Raw genomic sequence first — 20,269 nt, 5'->3', positions numbered from 1 at the left:
TACAGTGTACAAAAATATATTTGAAACGTTAAATTTTAAAATATGTTGTTCCAATGGTGAAGGAAATAATATTTTAGAAACGTTTGGTTAATATTGTGATATCGAACTAATAGTATTGCCTACCAGGGCCACATAAGTAAACAGCGGCTGAGACGGCGTTCGACAATATCGTTTGTTGGCATAAGCCGTTGTAACTTGTTTCTTATGAATTTTCTTAAAATTTAATATTATTGTAAATGCCAGTTTAATTTCATACTAACTGTAGTATTATTATTATTTTGTTGTTGTTTATGTGTACAATTACTAAGGTAACAGTTACAGTGGAGAATATCTTTTTAAGATTAAACTGAAAATTCTAAATTTAAAATATGCTACCAGAATATTATATTGGGAATAGCCAAACGGTTTTGTTAGTCATTTGATGAAACAAAGTTTGAAAACTGAGTTAGTCTAATGAACTTCGTTTAGGCTTATGTTTTTTATGCTCTCAATATTAACTGACAACAACCAATTATCTTTGTACTATTTTAATTTTTATTAATAACAAGCATATTAGCATCAATCCCTAGGTAAGGTAAGGTAAGGTAAGGTAAACTACCTTACAAAATGTGTTAATGGATGGGCTGAAAAACTAAAAATTCAAAGGTATCATAAAACAAACAATTACTTGTAATTTACATTATAATTAGAACCGAATTTCGAAACACACATATCGTGACGAAAATATATTAAATAAAATCACAGATTTTAACATTTTTCATTTTTGACATTTTAACTGTGGTACAGCATAATCATGAGAGCCAATTTAAAAAAAATATATATTAAAGTGCTGCATATTTTCAATTATATCTTCAATCCCTAAAAATGGGTTTAAATCATTAAAAAGTAATCTAATTTTTTTAAGAATTTTGTTTGAAACTCTCGTTTTGTTTTGTTTAAGCGTAAAACATAGTTATTGCGTTAAAAACAAATACTATGAAAATTATGTTCATCTCACGGTTTTATAAGAAAACAAATTTATTATGATATTACCTATGCATTTTCCATTATACTTTTGAAAATAAAGATTAGTTTTTACAAAGTTCCTTTGTTGCAATGAATTAACGTTGTTATTAAACAACGTCAGTTTGACCGACTTTATCTGTCTTCACCGTTAATATAAAAAAAAGGCATTAATGGAAGACATTTTTAAATATAGCGATATTTCAGTCATCCGGCAGTAAGTTTCTGATTTATTAAGATATTTTTGTGAAAAATAGTTTGCTTTTTGTATGTTTATTATGAAATCTAACAGAAAAAATATGTCTTCTCCTCAGATTGGCCAAGATACACGTTTTCATTAGTTAAAAAAAGCCATATAATATTCATCGATTTTGTTTTAATCAAAAAAAGCTAAATAAATATTAAATAGGTACATTAAGTTATTTTTTTTTTGGCCTTGTTAATGCAATATTAAAATAATTTTAGTTCAGGTAAATACAAAGCGACTTACGACAGGTCTTCTCTAAAAGCCCAAACACAATAATAACAATAATCAGCTTTCATAGTTTTGCAAAATATAACTTATATTTCTTTAAAATTAAATTTATTTTTCAGTCTAAAATACATAATAAAAATTTCGTTAAAAAAAAAATCTTATATTTATACACATATGTATTATACTATATAATATAATTTTTTTTTTATTCGAAAAAAAATACATTGTATAGTTATATGCATAATTATATAATATTACTAACTACAATATAATATTCACGTTATTACAAAACTATGTATATTTTTATGTACTCGTATCACAATAATATCATTTCACAAAAATTCGAAAAAATGTATCTGGTGGTAAAAAAAAAACAATGTAGTTTTTTTTTAGAACTAGATACAAATCTCTACAACATCGTATTTAAACTAGGCAATTCACGTCCGATAACATTTTACTGTGTACACACTCTATACATTACATATTATTGAGCAAGAAAGATAATTAAAAATTGAAATGGTAAGTCGATTTTTAAATAAACAAATACTAATAAAGATGTTAAACGCGTAGGAATGTTAAGAACAAATCTTTTACCCGGATCAAGATGTACCTGTTTCATGATATTTAAGTTATATATATATAAAAAAAAAAACAAATATACTAACAATGACGATTAGCTTAAACATAATTTGATATAAACTTTTGATCGCGCATTATTATGACATGTGAATAGTAATAGTTCAATATTTTACAACAATAATACAAAAAAAAAAACAAGGTAATAAATTTTAATAAAAGTCTTTATAGTCCACAGAGTTGCTCGAAATTCAATAATTATAAAAACTGTCTTTGGAGAACCTACTGTGAACCTCGTGCGAAGTAATATAGTATATATAATATATGTGTAAAATAGATATGGATAGACTGCGAAGTCTCGTCTTCCCGTAGTGAGTATAACCAACCAGGGACACCCTGTTTTGTTATTATCTCTTTTTTTTTAATAGTAGTAAACTCCATTAAAAAAAAAAAAAATGTTAAAATTTACAAAATCAAATAATTATTATTTTATTATACGAATTAAAATGGCAAAAATACTGAATTGGCATTATTATATTTTAATATTAATAGAAATTCTAAAAACCATCGAAATCAAACTTCGGACGATTGAAAAATACTGAATTTGATTTGTTTTTTTTTTTTTTACTTTACTTTAGTCGTTACAGGTTTACATGTGGGGATTCGTCTAGGCGAATTTTTAATATTAATAATAATAATAATTAATAATAGTAATAATAATAATAATAATAACAATGATTGGTCACTAGTTAAAAAAAAAAAAATAATAAAAAACTACCAACGCGACCAGACGGTAGCTCAGTGTTGATACATTGTTTGTTATCCAAAACAAACGCCGCCCTTGAAAGAGATCACTTCATGTGATTTATTATGTCTGTAATACTTGTGGACACTCCGATGACGAAAGCGAAAACGGCGATAGCCACTATCAGCAGGTTTCGCAGCACGAACAGACCGAGCCGTAAGTACCCTTCTTCTCTGTAAATGTCCACGAACGTCAAGAAGTTAATGATTGCCGGCAGCGCAATGCCCACGGTCGACAAGCAGAACGCGCCAATCAGCGAAATCAAATGCTCCAGGTTGGGTATGGCGACGGCCAGGAAGACTGTAACAAAAGGAATAACAATACACAATGATGAGTGTACACAAACCACAAGAGGGAGAGACGAGGGTTAGTAGTCAAATCAAAAACGCAATCACAAGAAATAACCGTACGTCGGGCACGAACATCATAAACTTCATGCGATTCTCGATTGACCGAAACTCTGATTTGGTAAAAAAAAAAAACTTGGATTTTCTTTTGGCGATTTCAAAATATGGAGATGACCGGACACCCCCCTCGATTGCTGCCATTACGGTCAACTCGGATGTATGCACACTTACATGTAACCATAACAATGGACGTCCGCAGAGCGTATTCCCACCAGATCTTGTTCTCGTTTTTTTCCATTTTCGTCTCCAGACTCTTCCACATGATGTCGAACGCCACGTAGTTGGATAGAGCGTAACATATGTAAATGGAAATTGAGAGCAAAAGCTTGACGACTTGAGCGAGCCTGCGTAAGTAAAAATGTATAGGTACATTAATATGACACATTATAAAGGATGTGTGATAACGACCAGGGCTCGCATTGCTGCTAATCGATGGGACCCACTTACAGTTCTCCGGCCGGTAGATCCAAAGTTATGCTGCCGGTGGTCGCTTCGCCGTACTTTAAGTAGCCGAAGAAACCCACGAACGTGTACAGCAGCGTGATTGGTAACATGGCGCCGTTGAGCACTCCGAAAACGCTGCCAAACTTTTTTGGGTTCTTCATTTCGTTTTCGAGCGGCAAAACCTGGGCAAAGAACGAAAATATATATTTTTTTTAAAAGCCGCATCACAAACTGGCGGAAAATTTGCACTTACCATGCCGATGGCTTCCATGGCGAACAGAACGGTACCGAAGAACAGCGGGATACTCTTGATGGTGCCCACCGGAGCCCGCGAGCTCAGCGAAGGCAGGTCGCGGAAGATAAAGTAGAATATCAGTCCGAAGCTGAGCATCGACAAGCAGTTGGCCACCGAAGAGAACGGAGAAAGCAGTTTTAGATTTCGAATCCAGCAGATCAATATCAACGGAATGATTATGTACACCATGTACATGCGGTCGTCAGTGTAGGGGCCCGTGGTCTCGAGGTAGTTGTCACCTATCTGTGAAACACGGAAAAACAACCGAATGAAATGAAATGTTCCTCTAATTTCTCAATCCTCGTGTATCACCACTTACCGATTTGAGATTCTTGGCTATAAATACTATGTATATACAACTGGAACCGATTTGGTACAAGACTAGGAACAACTTTGTAATCATTCTAAAAAACAAACGGTTAAATAAATTAGCACATATTCATAAGCAGCCGACTACCTGTACAGGCAATACGCGTTCCATATAATATCAAGTCCAGTGTGCTGTGTTATACTCCATAACTACCGAAGGATCTTACCTGGCGTACGGTGCGAACTTCCGAGTCATCTTTGGTCCTTCTTCGAACGCCGCTGCCGCACAGGCCGGATACGTCAGACTAGGTACTTTTCTTTTAACGCACAACACATACGAAGAAGTCACCTGTGGAAACAAAAGGAAACCAGCCCGGGTTAATATTATAGCACATCACAATTATTATTCCGTAATTTTGTCCTGCGGCGTATACTTACCAACAAGTGTATTGTGTATGTACATAAAATACCAATGATGATGGTACCCAACGTGCCCACTATGTAACCAGCGTTACGGAAAGCGCTGGGCATGGCCAGTATGCCCGTACCCAGGCTGGCTTTAAGGAGATGTATTAACGTATCGAAATACCTGCGGGAAAAAAAAACCGTTTATTTTACAATAGCAAATTGAAACCAAAATTGGCCGCTGACCAACAGGTACAACTTTACAAGGCAAGCAAAAACCGGTAATTCGGTGTAGTGCTTATATGTCGCCGGACGCAGCACTTACGAGGTGGGATGTTTGACATCTCGGTGCTGGTAAGGGTCGTAGAAATTTGGTTTTCCGTTCTGTTGTCCGTTTGGCGTGGTCGTGTTGTGCGTTACTTTACTCAAGTTATCCATATTTATGCTGAAAACGATATTGAAAATAAACCACCTGAGTATATAATATTGTCAAACGCGTGTACATCATAATATATATGTATATAGTATTATGGTAACACCGGCTAACGGTTGAACGTCTGACACTCGAGAGATGAGATTAGGAAATAAAAATAATAATAAGTGGAGCACGCCTACACGTTTATACACTTGTAATCACTCAAAACACGAAGTCGGATTGTATAAGATCAGTGGCGTTTTCAAGAAAGCTTCAACGGTACACTCCGAAATCGCAGCTGTAAGCCTATAATCGGTTTTTTATTTGTTTCAGAAAACGATTACTGTACGGAAACGGTATAAAATAGATTGCACTCAGAACAAACATAAATAGGCAGGTATACTTTTATAACGCACTAACGCAGGTTTTTATTTCAATGTTGAAAAATATATTATTTCGGATAAATCGGTTTGAAAACTACGTACATAAAAAAAAAAAAATGATCACATTAAATCAACTATTCGAAAAAATACCGATGACAAATATAATTAATTAGTTTCACACAACTGGTTTGTTCTAGGTTGTAAGCAGCTCGAACCAGGCAAACAACAATAACTAAAAAAACACATAATATATGGGTCGTTTATTGTAAAAATGGTATAACTTCAATTTTTTTTAAATACCTACACATATTTTTGCACTATCTTTCATTGTATAAGAGAATTAACTCCAAAAAATGCAAAAAAAAAAAAAAATAGAAAACACTTAATACATACTTGTATATTTTGTTTTCCTACACAATAATTATTACAAGGAGCTAATTCACTTTTACAATAAACGACACATATTATACAATTATTCGTCGTCCGCCTTTTAGTGTGCTACCATTAAAATAGGTACATATTATTTTTTATTCAGTCAAATATTCCAAGTACAAATCGTTTAAAACACCACAAGCGGTCTCGAATAACCGTTAAGGCAGCAAACAGCCAACGAGAGGAGGGTGGGGGCAAGGGGTAGTTCTCGTGCGTTTTCCCGAAAAGGAATAATGTTGAGTATTGCTATGAGAAAACAAACGTGAAAACTAAACCGATTGCGTCATTCCCAATTTGAAATCAAACGCGTGCGATCCGTTTCTCGAAATAGCATTAGACCGTGGAAAAATGATATGATATATTATACCGGTGTTATTATTATTATCGGCTGACATCACGGTTTCGATCAAGAATTTTCGCTCACGGGGCGCTTTTTATTACCAACCGACGACTTTGAACTTTGACTACCGGCTGGCACGCCGTAACCGGACACGCAGAGGCAGAGCGTAAGTACGTTATTTTAATATGTATATATATATATATATAAGGACATTCGTTGACTTTTCTCTCAGTTGGGTGTCAGAACGTCCATTAGCAGCCATTAGTGTGTACTATAACGAGTGGCGGCTCCCCGTACCTGGTCACTCCGTTGACTCCGGGCTTTCCTTGAAGATCCAATTCGGACCTGAGCATCGCTTTATTGTCGTAACCGTCCGTGGGGGTCATCTGCTGAAAAAAAAAATGGAAAAAATAAATACCGGTTAAGTATGAAATAACGATAAGAGATTTTCACACGCGCACTATGGCTATGTTCCTACCGCAAAGGGTTTTGCACGACCACACATACACAATATACACTTTTGAGCACACAACTGTGTACACAGAGCACACTCAAATCGATGCACACTGGCTTCGAACAAACGACGACCGACGTTGTAGGTTACTTATAACTACTAAGACCGACTGGCACTGTGTGTATGTGTTTGTAATATATTAATATATTAAGATGATGCATCTCCACAATACAACGTTTTTCGATAACCCCGGAAAGTGGGATAATACTATGTGAGAGTGTGAACTGTTTTGAGCATTTTTTTTATCATCAAAGACTTATCACTATTTAATAATATTATAATAGGATATTGGCCGTTTGTTGCAGCATCAATAAAACATAACGTTTTTAACGGAAAATCAAGTAATTTTTTTTTAAATTATATTTAAAAAAACATTACTGATTGACCTATGCGGCAACCGTCGACGACGACCTTGGCCCACAACGGTGGATACTATTTTTTATTATTAGCTGTTAATCCCAACATGTGTTCCTCCGCATACAATATTATATTATTATATTAAACGGACGGCGTCAAAGATATAAAACACCCGAGACCAACACCTAGGACTATAAACCTCCGGGCACTACTACTGTATTAATATAATATTGACTTTGGCCTTTGCACGAGGAGAAAACACCCTTAAGTCACGGCACGAGTTGGTGCCGACGGAATGAGATTTTTTATTTTTTTATTCCATCTAAACAGAGACGCATGCCTTTTGTACACCGTACATATCTTATTATTAAATTACTATCGTTACAGCTGTGGTATGATATATTTTGCACGGTGCAATCGACCGAAGAGGGTTGAACGAGAGATTATAAGAAGAAAAAAGAAGATAAAATTGCAAGAAGCCAGGTTCCAAAACAAAGCACCAGAGAGCGGATCATTATCGCTACACAGTTGAAAACAGGAAAACAACCTCTGCCACCTTCAATTTTTTTACTAAAACCGCAATTTTTTATTTTTATGTTTTGCTCACAATACTACAATGTGGGCCAACGTTTACATTAGGCGAAATCCAAAACAGTAGGTTTCCATTCACAAAATGCCAAGGCTCATGAATAAATAAATAAATAAATACATACATATATATATATATATATATATATATATATATATATATATATATATATATATATATATATAAAGCAGAAAAATTGTATTTATGTAAATCGATCACGGTATTGATACCGTTCATGGCTCACTGTATTACACCGCGGTCAAAGAGCAATGGGTTTTTTTTTAATGTCAAAGGTTTTTTACTCATACACTCAGCGTTTAACGAGTAGGTAGGTAGCCGATAAAATGATTTAATTATTTTTTTTCACGCGTAAATTACATCATAAAAGCCAATTAAACTGTTTTAAGAATAAAATATTATTATTGCGTCTTTTCTATATATTTTAACTAAAAAATCTTCTCCACGTTATTATTAGGTAAAATTAAAATTTCTAAAAATACATTGCCTGTCGATTCCGCCGACAATACCGGCGTTGCCCGTTGGTACTTCAAAATAAATTATAATAAGCGAATAAAAAAAAAACATAAAAGGTCCCACTCGTACTTCTAGGTCAGGTCTCGTTTGTCTAATTTCCAACGAGGTTATTGGCATTGTTTAAGGCGATTTTAAACGACCCGTGTCGACAGTATTATAATTTTATACGTTATTACTATACCGCGCTTTATACTATACCTAATTCTATTCCCACTTACCGTACTCGTTCATCTAATGAAGTAGTGGAGATTTATTTAAATATTTCATTTGACCTTCTCGTTGCGTTTGCTTAGGATCGACTTTAGGGACCAGATTTTTGCCCAAAACATTTGAACAAGTAATTTTAATTTAATGTTTTTTTTGAGAGAGAGAGAAAGAGAGAGACTTCCTACAGTTATTATTGACCGAAGACTTTAAACAAAATTAATTTCTACATGCGGCGTAATACGAAGTTATTTTCTTTTGTGAAAAGAAACGACAGATGCGATTGATTGCAAGTAATTCTCCGGTTGATGGATTATTATTGTATTTTGTTATAGGCGTCGTAGCATTGGAAATGAGACGAAATAGATGCCTCGGTCCTTTTCATCGGTTTTCACCTTATTGGTCAAAACGACTTTGTTTGTTTGTTAGCGGAAAATCGAACGCAGTAGGTCGGTAAGCAAGTAAGTTCAACCGAGTAAACAGATAAACCCAGACAGGTTCATGATCACTTCTAGACTTATTAGTTTATTACTGTATATTATCAGTATTATTGGTTTGTTCTTTTCGGATTTATCGCGGTAATTCGCTATGCGCAAAAAAATAAGGAATAAGTAGTCATCGAGTTTTATCAACGGATCAAGGTTGCCGGCCTTTTTTTCTGTTTTTTTTTTTTTGGCACGTATTCTACATTGTTATTAAAGGACAGGCAGTAAAACCTTCAACGGGCGACCTCAGCGCGATGCGGTAAAAAAATAATAATAATAAAATACAATAATTTAAGCTTAATCATTTTACTGTAAAACCCGTCATCGCTTCGACGATTTCATCTCGGGTGTATTTTTTGGCTTCTATCAATCATCGTTAAGAGGACGCAGCCCAGGCCAATTCTAAGTAGTAAAGTATAGGCAGTTTTTTTCCCACCAAAACAGCTTTGAGCGGGACGAGTATACGAGGCCAGTATTAACAGTAGATTTACCAAAATGTTCCCAATGTTTAGAGAAAAACTTTGTATATGGGGTAGCGTTTTTTTTTTTTAATATCTATACCTAATATTTTTTTTTTAAATAAACGAAAAAAAAATAATCTTTACGAATGAATAATGGTGATTGTGTTTTAGTTATCAAAACCAAAAACGCTACCCCGTAGATAAAGTTCTTCTTTTTTTATCATTCACGGGGAATCCCGCCTGCCTCGCCAACGTATTTATGTAAAATTAAAATGTATTAAATGTTCCAATGCACAATTTTAGCGACTTACGTTTTGGGTTTTCTGGTCAGTTTTCGGCGTACAGTTGTTGAAACCGTTATAATTCCGTGTCATGCTGTCTGTCATTTCTACTGTCTTGTGCTGAATGTATGAACACTGCAAACAAAAAAAAAAAACAATATTAGAATAATTTCAATATTACAATAATTGGCCGCATGCAACTTGCAATCACGAGTACTTGGGGTAAGTCATCGGTTGGTCTAGGTGGACCAGGGGTAAGACGGTTACACGTTCCCCTAGTGAGCCACCATGACTACACTGAACACAATAATGGTTACCAGCTGTGGTAAAAGCCGTTTGTATAATAGCTTTTGTGTATAATAATGATAAGCATAATATTGTAAAAAAGCTGAACGCTCCATGTATGTTTTTCTTTTGAACTCCGAAACGACTACTTAATGAGAAACCCATCGTACAATATAATTTCAGCTGTTTAGTTTTATGTGTCTAGACAGTATAATATGTTTTTTTTAACGTGGCGAGAAGCGCAATCGCGCATAAACTATAATAACAAAGAGGATTAAAATTTTAAAAAAATTATCTCTCGATTCTTTCACTGTAAAGTATATATTGAACTGAGCATCTATTATTGTGGAAAAATTTCAACCGTAAACTGTTGAAAATGAAAAATTATTATTCAACCTTTGATTAAGACGGTCGGAAGGGGCCAAAGGGACTTCATTCATCTCCCTCAATTTCTTAATAATCACCATAAATATTTAAAGTTCTAAAAAAATTATGGTTCCAACTACAAGGCTTAAAAAAATGTAAACATGTGTTTTATTTGTGCATTTGTTTAGTTACGTTTAACGGAGTGGAGTATGAAAATCGGTAACAGACTATCAGAAAACAATTGCAGCCTTTATTTTGTGTTTGTCTAATTTGACACTCTTCCCATTTGTGATTTCTAGACCCACGACTGAAATTATTAAATCAGTCCCAGAATTATGTACAAATAATAGTTAAAGGTCATAATTGTATTAATAGTTTGTATATACTTTTAATTTGTATAGTTTAAATACTATTTTTGATCACTAGAAAAAATATATAATAAAGTTTTTTTTAGAATACCTCCTTTTTTTTCTTCAAAATGAAACTATTACTCTTAACACTCATTTTTATTTGAACATGTGGTTTTTAAGGTTTGTACATGTAGCGTTTTTTTTTATACTTCAAATAAACCCAATTTTAAAGAATACAAGGGGACAGCCGTATAGTAAATTTTAAATACGTTCAAAAGTCTGAAAACGCCGTTTGCACTGTATTTTTGTCGAACGCTTAGAAGTGGTCCAGATAAGCACAACCCCCCCCCCCCAACAAATACCAGACGGTGAAGAGGTTTTAAGTGAGGGAAAAAACCCTGCTCATTGCCAATTCCGAAATATGACATATTTTTACAAACATATCGAATTCCTAGCGGTATTTTCCTCCGATATAGCAAAAATAATTTATCTAAACATTTTGCCTGTCGACAAAATACACACTTCTCAAGGTCTCGTGGAAACTCGAAGGACGTTGACTGGAATACATTATTAGCGGCGTTACTACTACTTGCTAATGTTGCGAAAAGTTTCTACAAACACACGCACTGCACACACATCATCAAAATGAAAATATGTTATTCCGATTACAAACGCTTGCTAATCGATACTCGTTTACAGAGACTAGACAACAAGGTTTTGTTTATGTGTGTGTGTGTGTAGTGCTACAGATTGACTGCAGAGTCGACTTTCTATCAGGGTACAGTTGCCGGTCGACTAAAGGCATGGAAAATAGTAAGTACTGTGGTTTGGCTTTAACGTGCCGAATTTCGCAACGGACATATATTTTTCCAATGGAGAAAACCGCGAGCCCTTGAACACACCACCGGCACAACAAACAGCGGTAATAATTATTACATCAAACGTTTCGGATGCGGTTATTATATCACTATTACTATTACCTACTGCGAAACTCGGCTCGGATGTATATTAATATGTTTTTCCGAGGTACATATTGATATTATAGTATCGATTACCGTGAACTTGGGCAACGACCGCGCACGTAGAAGGGAGGCTTTCAAGTAACCCTGTAGGTGTTTTTTTTTTGGAGGGCACGTCAGAGGTGCGTTGACTCGGTGACAGTCCGTTTTTTTTTTTTAAATAATTATGTATCTTAAAGTGATTTTCTGGCACGGAGTGTTGGCTAATAATAACACCATTATTGTTAGAATTAGCTATCTTAAAAGCGGACGACCAACGGATGGTAACAATCCGCGGTCGTGCCTAGGTTGTAACCTAAGAGAAATGGGTCGTGGTAAAACAAAATTGCATATTAAAAAAACACATCGTTACAACATGGAAGCAAAAAAAAAACAAACTGCTGGGATGGCGGGTTTTTTTTTTTTTTAACACTGGTCGCGTTCAATACAAGCTGCTATACCGACAAACCGCCGAGGTTACAGCTACGACTTCCTCTTCCTTCCTTTCATTCAATAGGCCGCCGACAGTAATTATACTATAATGTAATTCTAGATGAGGCAAATTGGTTATTGACAGCCCGAACACGCCTCGTTAATGTTCGGTTAACGGCCGAAATTGTTTTGAGCGCGTGCCGTGGTCGATCCAAAAATAATTGCGAACAAGTATTTTGGGTGGCAACAACTTTCGGCCGTGCAGGCGAATATTTGTGAAAAACAACAAGCCCTTTCAAGGTCGGCCGCAGTGATAATTGGGTCGTTTATTATAGTAAAAGTACCGTAACTCCGAATTTTTAAAATATAAATAGTTTCGCTTAATGGAGTAGTCACATATAAGAACTCTAATAAACGCAAAAATAAATAAAAAATAGAAAAACACTGAACGAATATACCTACTTGTATTGTTTTTCATACACATTAATTTACAAAAAATTCAGTTACAAGGAGATAATTCACTTTTACAACGAAATACACAATCAAAAATAGGAAAAACGTTCCTCCAATAATTGTGGTAGTACCCTTCTGGTCACATAGACGGAGAATTGGTGGGGGGGGGAGGTTCATGGGATAATAAAACCTTAAAATTAGCGCTTTTTATTATACCTACATTTATTTTTTTGTGAGAGATTTGTTAAAATAAACAAAAAAATGTAGCACAAATCTCTGTCCATACTTCTGGATCCTGTTTAAAATATTTTAATAAAATGTACTCCGGACAATGTCATCACGAATAATAATAATAATAATTATAAACGTATTTGTACTTATACCGGCCGAACTACTTATAAATGCGATATAATATCATAATAGCCACAAAATGTACGTTGCACCGTTTTAATGTGTTTTGACAACAATTCCCAAAGTCTATATCTATATTTATATAATACCATGTGGGTAATTAACGTCGAGAATCATTAATGCGACCGGACCATAGGTATACGTGCCCTTATTGTATTATTATGTTGTTAAAGAACCATAACAATCATATTCGTTTAACAATAGCTTAGGTGTTGTCGTAGAACTATTACTAAATAGTCTAAAATGCCAACTCGGCGTGACTACAGTCACATAATATTATTATCGCCAATTTTCAAAATAATTAGTGAAAAATGTATTAAAAAAGTAGTCTTCGTTCAAAGTGAAAAGTAAAACACAAAACTAGGACGGGGCCCGTGCGAAACTATATTATATAATGTAATTTGTAATTATATTTTAACACACGCAGAGATCTTTCTAAATCATATTGTGATGGGAAGCGTTAATCCTGTCGTTTATGTATGTGAGTGTTACACAATGACTGCTTTTTTTTTTTTAATCAGAACCATATGGCACACTGCGAGTGTGGAGAGTGGAGTTTAGCTCTTGTATCAAAGAACAGAAAAAAATAAACAGCGACCACTTGCAGTTATAAAATATCACATACATACACATATAGATATATTTTTAACCTATTCCTTGGACCGACCGCTAGTGACCTTGGAGTGAAAAAATAATAATCTAAAACAGACGAAAGTGTTCCACATTCGCTTGCGTTTGCAATGTGAGATTTCGTACCGTTAATACGGATTCTCGTCTGGACCGGATCCAACCCACGCACGAGACGATGATAACAATATTAATAATGAAACAATATTATGTGTAATCGCATTAACGCGTTAGTGAATTTTTTTATTCAAATTCTTTTGGCCGAAAAAAAATTACATTAAACAATCGGATCCCGAAAAACCAACAGGTTTCTTTTGGAGGGGTAAATCTGAATCTCTTTTGGATAACCATTTTATACTCCTCGTCGTCCTCGATATTGGAGTTTCAAAGCGCGTGCGGCCAAACAAAATACATAAAATATACCCAATATACGCGTATTGACATGCATGGGTGGTACTTTAACGTTAAAAATAATAAAACAAAAAACCGACAACAATGTCATACGACGGCGAATTACGTGGTGTCCATGTTTGGTCGAAACGATTAAGGCGTTAAGCGTTTCGTGACGGAAATCATAAAATAATAATAATAATACAACGTCCGCAAAACCGAACGAACGTTTGAAAATGATTATTAGCCCGAGATTAGCGAATCGGCTGTAACGTTTTAAGACAAAGTGAAAACAAAAAAAAAAAATTACAATACCTTCCATTCATGAACTCCTATCGGACTAGGGGGGAGACAAAGTATAATATTATGATAAAACATTTTTTTTTTTATTCGATTTAAAAAAAAATAACTAAAATATATTTTGTTTTAAACTTGAAATGGTCGCGTTGCTCATGGAAAGTGATCAAACGGCGATAGAAATTAGAAACTGATAACCATAACGGGCGAACTGGGCTTTGCCATATCGTCTGTTGTACAGATGTCCCTCGCTCACTTACAACACCCATTCATACACTCTGTACAACAACCAATAAATTAAATAAACGTCAAAAATGTGTACAAATGTTAGTTAACTGTGGCTCTATCCTGTGCCTCGGATTTAAACGAACCATGTTTTGCATGTAAAATATCAGATTGCAAAAGCCGCATCACCGGAATTCCGTTGAAAATTCTGCATTTATAATTTACTTGGGTTATATGAGCGTAAAAGATCTTTCTATTCTGTTCATAATGTGACTTAGGTTCGTATGGTACAGTATTTTGGTAGAAAAAACTCGCATGACACACGCAAGTGCACCGCTAACCTTGTAAACTTTTCCAAAAAGAAAAACTAAATAAATGGGTCGCAAATTATCCCAGTGTTGTAACGGTAGAAAACAAATCTCACATATTTTCATAATCTTAAGATGTGTCTTTTAGGTATATAGGTACTACAACACACTTCAAATATTCATAAGAATGTTATTGTATTCAATTTGTACAGCTGACATAAGTACGAACACGTCGATTTATATTTTTGTGAATATTTTCAATTTGTATTTTAAACAATCCAAACTTTGTGTACTTTTTATTTTTACGCAGCCTTTATTTTCTTAGTATTTTCAAATCGAACAGACGACTACAGACGACCCGGGCACATTGTTCGAAAAACGGTCGTTGCTAATTGCTATAAACTATTCGTGATTAATACTACTACAGTACACATGCGAGTCACACGCACACTAAGGAACCGTTAATTTGTATGTAAATAATTCGATTATAATGCAAATACATGGTTAAATTTTTTTTTTTAAATAGCAATACCTATACCTCACACAGTAATCGGTGAATAGACTACACTACTGTAGACATGAATTCGAAACATACAAATAGGTACATTTTATTGTTTTAATATAATGTATCAGCGACGTTCTCAATCTTAATGGTTTTTTTTCAATTTTGTCGCATTCGTTAATTTAGCGCGTAGTAAGACATCTTAGTATACATATATATATCAAATGTACTTCTGACAAATATCAATTTAGGTTAACGTCAAAAGCATTTACTTATTTATTTCCCTTCGTCGCATTTGCTTAAACGCAAATGGTACCTACTTACCTCTGCTGTCAGAGGAGTTTATGTGACAAACGTGTCAGGCGACGCGACATGTAACAAACTGCGTACAAAATATACGACGTAGTTGCTACAATATTGTATAGTTACGCTTAAGGTTTTGTTATATCTAGTGTGATGAGTACAAGGTTTAAGAATGTTTGTTCCGAGTAGACACACGCCTAAGGTTTTTTGTCCGTTTTTAGTAATGAAAACATCCTATTATTACCCGAGGAGAAGTTTCGAAAAGTATAACTCAGAAAAAATATCTCAAATAAATCAGGAACAATTTATAGGAACAATATTATTATGGGGCATATTATAAATGTATTAAATTGATGCATTTATGATTTTTGTACAGTAGTTGCTGCTGTTGTCTACCGGCACAAGAATATGGACTGAAAACTATGTCTATATATATATATATATATATATGAAGGACACAAGAGAAGAAGAGCAGTAGTCCATTAATGAAAATTGTTTTTTTCAATATATGCCATTAATTTTTTTATTTATGTCAATAGATTGTTTAAATAAATACATTTTTTATTACAATACCACTAAATGTGATTTTTTTTGTTCTTATGTAAGAGAGGAGAGAAATTCACGAACTTTGTTTTTGCTATACTCTGAATTTTCATACGTGGAGTATTATAACCTTCTTCTCCTGTGCCATTCATACATCATTTCTACGCACGTTGGCCGTAATATGTTAAACTCGGTATACTGAAGCAATGAACCAACAAATTGTATTAAAACGCCATTTCCAAGTTGAAATAGTTTCACGAACTGGGTTTAAATACTTGCTTGTAGGTCAGAAGAACGCCGCTTGAATGGGATAAGCTGCGAAAGGAGAGAGCTGAGGGCAGAAAGCTAACAGAGCGGCCAATGAAATCAATTAAATATTTGTTTAGAATAATTGTTTGTTGCAGTTAGTTTATTTTTCGGATAATATCCGACCGGCTGTAATTAACACCGTCGGCCCCAAGGTTATTATTGACTAGGTTCTGTGTTCGCCTACACAACACCCCCAAAAACCGGAAAGCCGCCACCCCTCTGATAAACGTAAACCGAGCACCCCGCAAAGTGAAAAAAGGGGAGAAAGTCGTTATACTCCGAACCGGGGCCTCCGGCGTTCTACCCCTCTGGGCCTCTGTGCACCGTATATTATTATGAGCCGTAGCTTACCTGATAATATATACACTACAAGTATAAAACATACTCTAGAAAAAAAAAAAGAGTCATCACAAAAATACTATAGTGGTCGAATGAAGTGCTATACTAAAAATAATACATGCATTTAACAGCGGCGGTCCAAAGTTTTTAAACGTGTGTGCGATAACGGTAAAAAATCTTGCTATTTGGTAAACCTACGACATTGACCTTGGGCTGCGATTTTGCGGGGTAAAGGACAAAACGATTACGTGTTGCTCTAGGCTATATTATGATAATCAAGACGGACCAGTTTTGCAGCGGGCATTTTTTGGCCAGTGTTTTTTAGGCGGCGATGGAGGTATAAAAAAAATATGATTCCAACAGAAACACAATAAATTAGTTGCATGTTATACGCTCGGTAGCAATGGCGGCGGCGGCGGTGGTAGTCGGCTGAACTCGAGACTTGTGTACATACACATGCTGTACATGTGTACTGTTTTGTTTGTATACAAAACCCATAGCCGAGGGGGGCCCACTTTCACCTGAGAAGTCGTACCGCTTGGACGGAGCCAGAGGTCAAACTTACCGACGACGTTCAACCTTGGCATCGCCACGAGGTGGTGGATGTATCCGTTTGTGTTTTGCCTACCGTTTCAAAACGCTATTTTTTTTTTTTTTTTTTGGAAAACTCGTGCCAGTTTGAGTGTGTACCTAACCGGCAAAATTACTTAATGGAAATATCTAAGGGGAACGGCGACAATTTTAACTAGGTTAATGATAAGTGTACATGCCCTCTCTAAGATCTGTCAGTACCGTTAGATCGAAAATATTTCTATACCTTCTCTCACTCGGGGGAGGACTGGACATGGCTCCGACCCAATGCGTTACAAAACTCAATTTCCCAACAAACAAAAAGTGCACCTGTCGATGGAGATATACGATATAGTCTTCAATAAATATTCAAAGCACAATAGTTCCTAAATTGATATTTATTAAATCGCCGATTTAACACTGGAAATTGATACATAATATGAAATGCATTAAATTACATTGGTTTATTAGTCGGCGACAAGTATAACGGTCCGGGCTTTCCGTGCATACAGCAGCGCAAAGCACGGCACACACAATAACAACACATCAAACACTAGGGAACACAAATTTTGGTGAAAAAGAAATTGATAGCTTTGTGCGGTTAATAATATTATTATTATACTATCAGCTGTTAAACTGGTCTTTATTGGGTTACACGCGCCTTCGGAAACCGGTCGCCTCAGAGAGACCGATAACCGATTTTCGAGAAACCAAAATAATATGATTAGGTACAACCAGAGCTACCGAGAAAAGTAAAAAGTACAAGCGGTGAAAAAAATTAAAAAATTGGCACGGAAAAAAAATCAACGCTCCCACCCGTTATTTTAACGCGGTTTCTGATTATTATTATAATCGGACTTGACGAAATGAGACGTGCGACAAAATGTGACGGTCGATTTTTTAAGCGGACGCGAGAAAAAGATAATAATTATTAAAAAAAGAAAAAACCAAGGGCCCACGTGGGTCGCGGCGGTTTTACACGTTTTCCGGCCAACGCGCCGCACTGTGTATATTATGTTGGACCGGACAATAATCCCTGTCGGGTTATGTCGACCTATATAATAGGCAAGTTTACCATAGCCAACAAGTATTATAATATTATGTTCGCCTATACAATAATAATATATTGTACGTACAAACCGAAAGAGAGAAAAGAAATGTTGTCCTATTGTGACGGAACGGTTTCCTGGTAAAAAGGACGTGTTTCGACACGTCCTTTGTTGGCACCCTCAGGGGTGGTCTGACCTTGGAAAATTAGGGTCCGGCGGTCCACACAAACGCGAGCGCGACCCTCCCCCTTTTTTCTTATAGCTAGACCCGCCGCTTTGGAAACACTGTGTGGTGTTTGGAGCGCAAACTCGTGTGCCGGAATAGCCGTTCATTCATAATAACAGTGTGATATAATATTGCTCCGTGTGTATTTCCCTCTTAAGGTATTAGGTTCGAAAATAGCGCCAACACCGACTCGGGTAAGTCGCACGGGTGCCGGCAATAATAAATAGGTATAATATCGGATTTTCGGCGGAATGCGCGCGTGTTACAGTGTTTTAAAATAACAATAATAATTTAAAACGGCACAGTGTGTGCGACAAACGAGCAGCTGTCTATTAATAGACACACAACAACGGAGACACGACCCGCCGGTGGAATGGCAAAAACGGCCCGGATGCCTTCGTCCAAAGTTACACACAACTTATGTAATACCGCAAAAGCCAGTGCCTGTCTTCGATAATAATTTTGTAGTAAGACATTCGACGAACTCATTCCGGTTTGCGGACCACGTGACCGCCGGGGAAAAACGGTTGGCTCGGCTCGGCGCAGCTGATATTATATTGTTATGGAATTTTTCCATTTAAATACTATTCTCCCCCTCTCCGCAAAAAAAAAAAGCAATTTTATATTTTTATACAATATGATTACAGTTGTTATACTCACATCTCCTGTGCATATGTTTCTCGGAATGGGATTAGCGGATGGCCCGGCAACAACAGCAAGATAGGAACACACTTAGCGCGATCGCACCACGATATTAATTTTAACCGGCCGTTGTCGACGATTTTTTTTTATTGAGAAAAAATAACAATACCGAATTCGAAACGATCAAATGCGATATTTATTCGACGTGTTTACAATATTGTGTATAAATAAAATATTACAATAAACGCGTACGCGCCAACGATATAGGATACGATGAATTTTTTTTAAAGAAAAAAACTTATTATACGTTTAATAAAAAAAAAAAGAAATTTTAATAAGAATAAGCAAAAAAGCTAGAAGTTACATATATTATATAAAAAAAAAAAAACGGTTTTCGATCACATAATAATAATACAGAAATAGATGATACAGGTACAATATAATAATTACAGGTTTGATTTAACAATATAATATTATGACGGGTATTAATAAAACAATTTTTACGGTACAGAATATTTATAACAAGCCGGGCGGCGGTCGTACGATATACTGAGCGCGGCGCGTACCGGCCGGTAGTATATATAAGCCGACACTAACCGGCGGAATACACCTTCCCCGCTCCCCTCCACCTCTCACCTCCGGAGTGCGACTACTTGAGCGCGTCGGTAGTCGCCTTAGCCTTCCCCTAGACGTGCGTGCCCCGGCGAAGGGTGAGTGTGTGTTAGCGGCGGCGTCGGGGGAGGTGTTTTCTGGGGAGGGGGGGGAATAGGACAAAGGGGAAACGACGGCGAATTGGAAATAAAAATACATAATAATATAGAGTTGTTGATCCGGCTCGAAAAAACATACCCCCCCCCCCTCCTACACATCGTGATCAACCGACGGTTGAGTTGATAAGAGTCATTATATTGTTCGGTATCGTTTATCAAAT

General features: G+C 35.7%; 1 protein-coding gene across 4 annotated transcripts; it reads right to left on the bottom strand.

The window, feature by feature from the left end:
- Positions 1-1,689: 1,689 nt before the first annotated feature.
- LOC126840659 (proton-coupled amino acid transporter-like protein CG1139) lies at positions 1,690-19,891 on the bottom strand. Of its 4 annotated transcripts, none has more exons than XM_050576540.1 (11): positions 19,357-19,891; positions 9,744-9,848; positions 6,586-6,674; positions 5,044-5,163; positions 4,752-4,902; positions 4,541-4,662; positions 4,324-4,408; positions 3,963-4,247; positions 3,713-3,891; positions 3,437-3,609; positions 1,692-3,158 (listed from the first exon to the last, which is right to left on the bottom strand). In XM_050576540.1, the coding sequence occupies exons 2-11, from the start codon at positions 9,816-9,818 to the stop codon at positions 2,905-2,907; spliced, it is 1,533 nt and encodes a 510-aa protein (XP_050432497.1). In that variant the 5' UTR covers positions 9,819-9,848; positions 19,357-19,891; the 3' UTR covers positions 1,692-2,904. The 4 variants fall into 4 exon arrangements, with proteins under 4 accessions (XP_050432498.1, XP_050432499.1, XP_050432497.1 ...); XM_050576543.1 differs by having other exon boundaries at positions 6,586-6,677; positions 19,357-19,381; XM_050576541.1 differs by lacking the exons at positions 9,744-9,848; positions 19,357-19,891 and adding an exon at positions 6,767-6,908 and having other exon boundaries at positions 1,690-3,158; positions 6,586-6,677.
- Positions 19,892-20,269: the final 378 nt, after the last annotated feature.

This window comes from Adelges cooleyi, unplaced genomic scaffold (genome assembly GCF_023614345.1).
Source record: "Adelges cooleyi isolate 19-005CV unplaced genomic scaffold, UGA_ACOO_1.1 ACOO_flye_CR_arks_rails_tigmint_CR_PRNA_376, whole genome shotgun sequence".
Classification (NCBI taxonomy): Eukaryota; Metazoa; Arthropoda; class Insecta; order Hemiptera; family Adelgidae; genus Adelges; species Adelges cooleyi.
This window is presented reverse-complemented; position numbering and strand designations above follow the sequence as displayed.

What these genes read in the sequence shown, in the direction of transcription:
- LOC126840659 (XM_050576543.1), bottom strand. Translation starts at nt 9,818, where the DNA reads ATGACAGACAGCATGACACGGAATTATAACGGTTTCAACAACTGTACG. An exon ending in CATACACAATACACTTGTTG is followed by an intron (nt 4,663 to 4,751) that starts GTAAGTATACGC and finishes TTGTTTCCACAG; the next exon opens with GTGACTTCTTCGTATGTGTT. An exon ending in CCATGGAAGCCATCGGCATG is followed by an intron (nt 3,892 to 3,962) that starts GTAAGTGCAAAT and finishes TTCTTTGCCCAG; the next exon opens with GTTTTGCCGCTCGAAAACGA.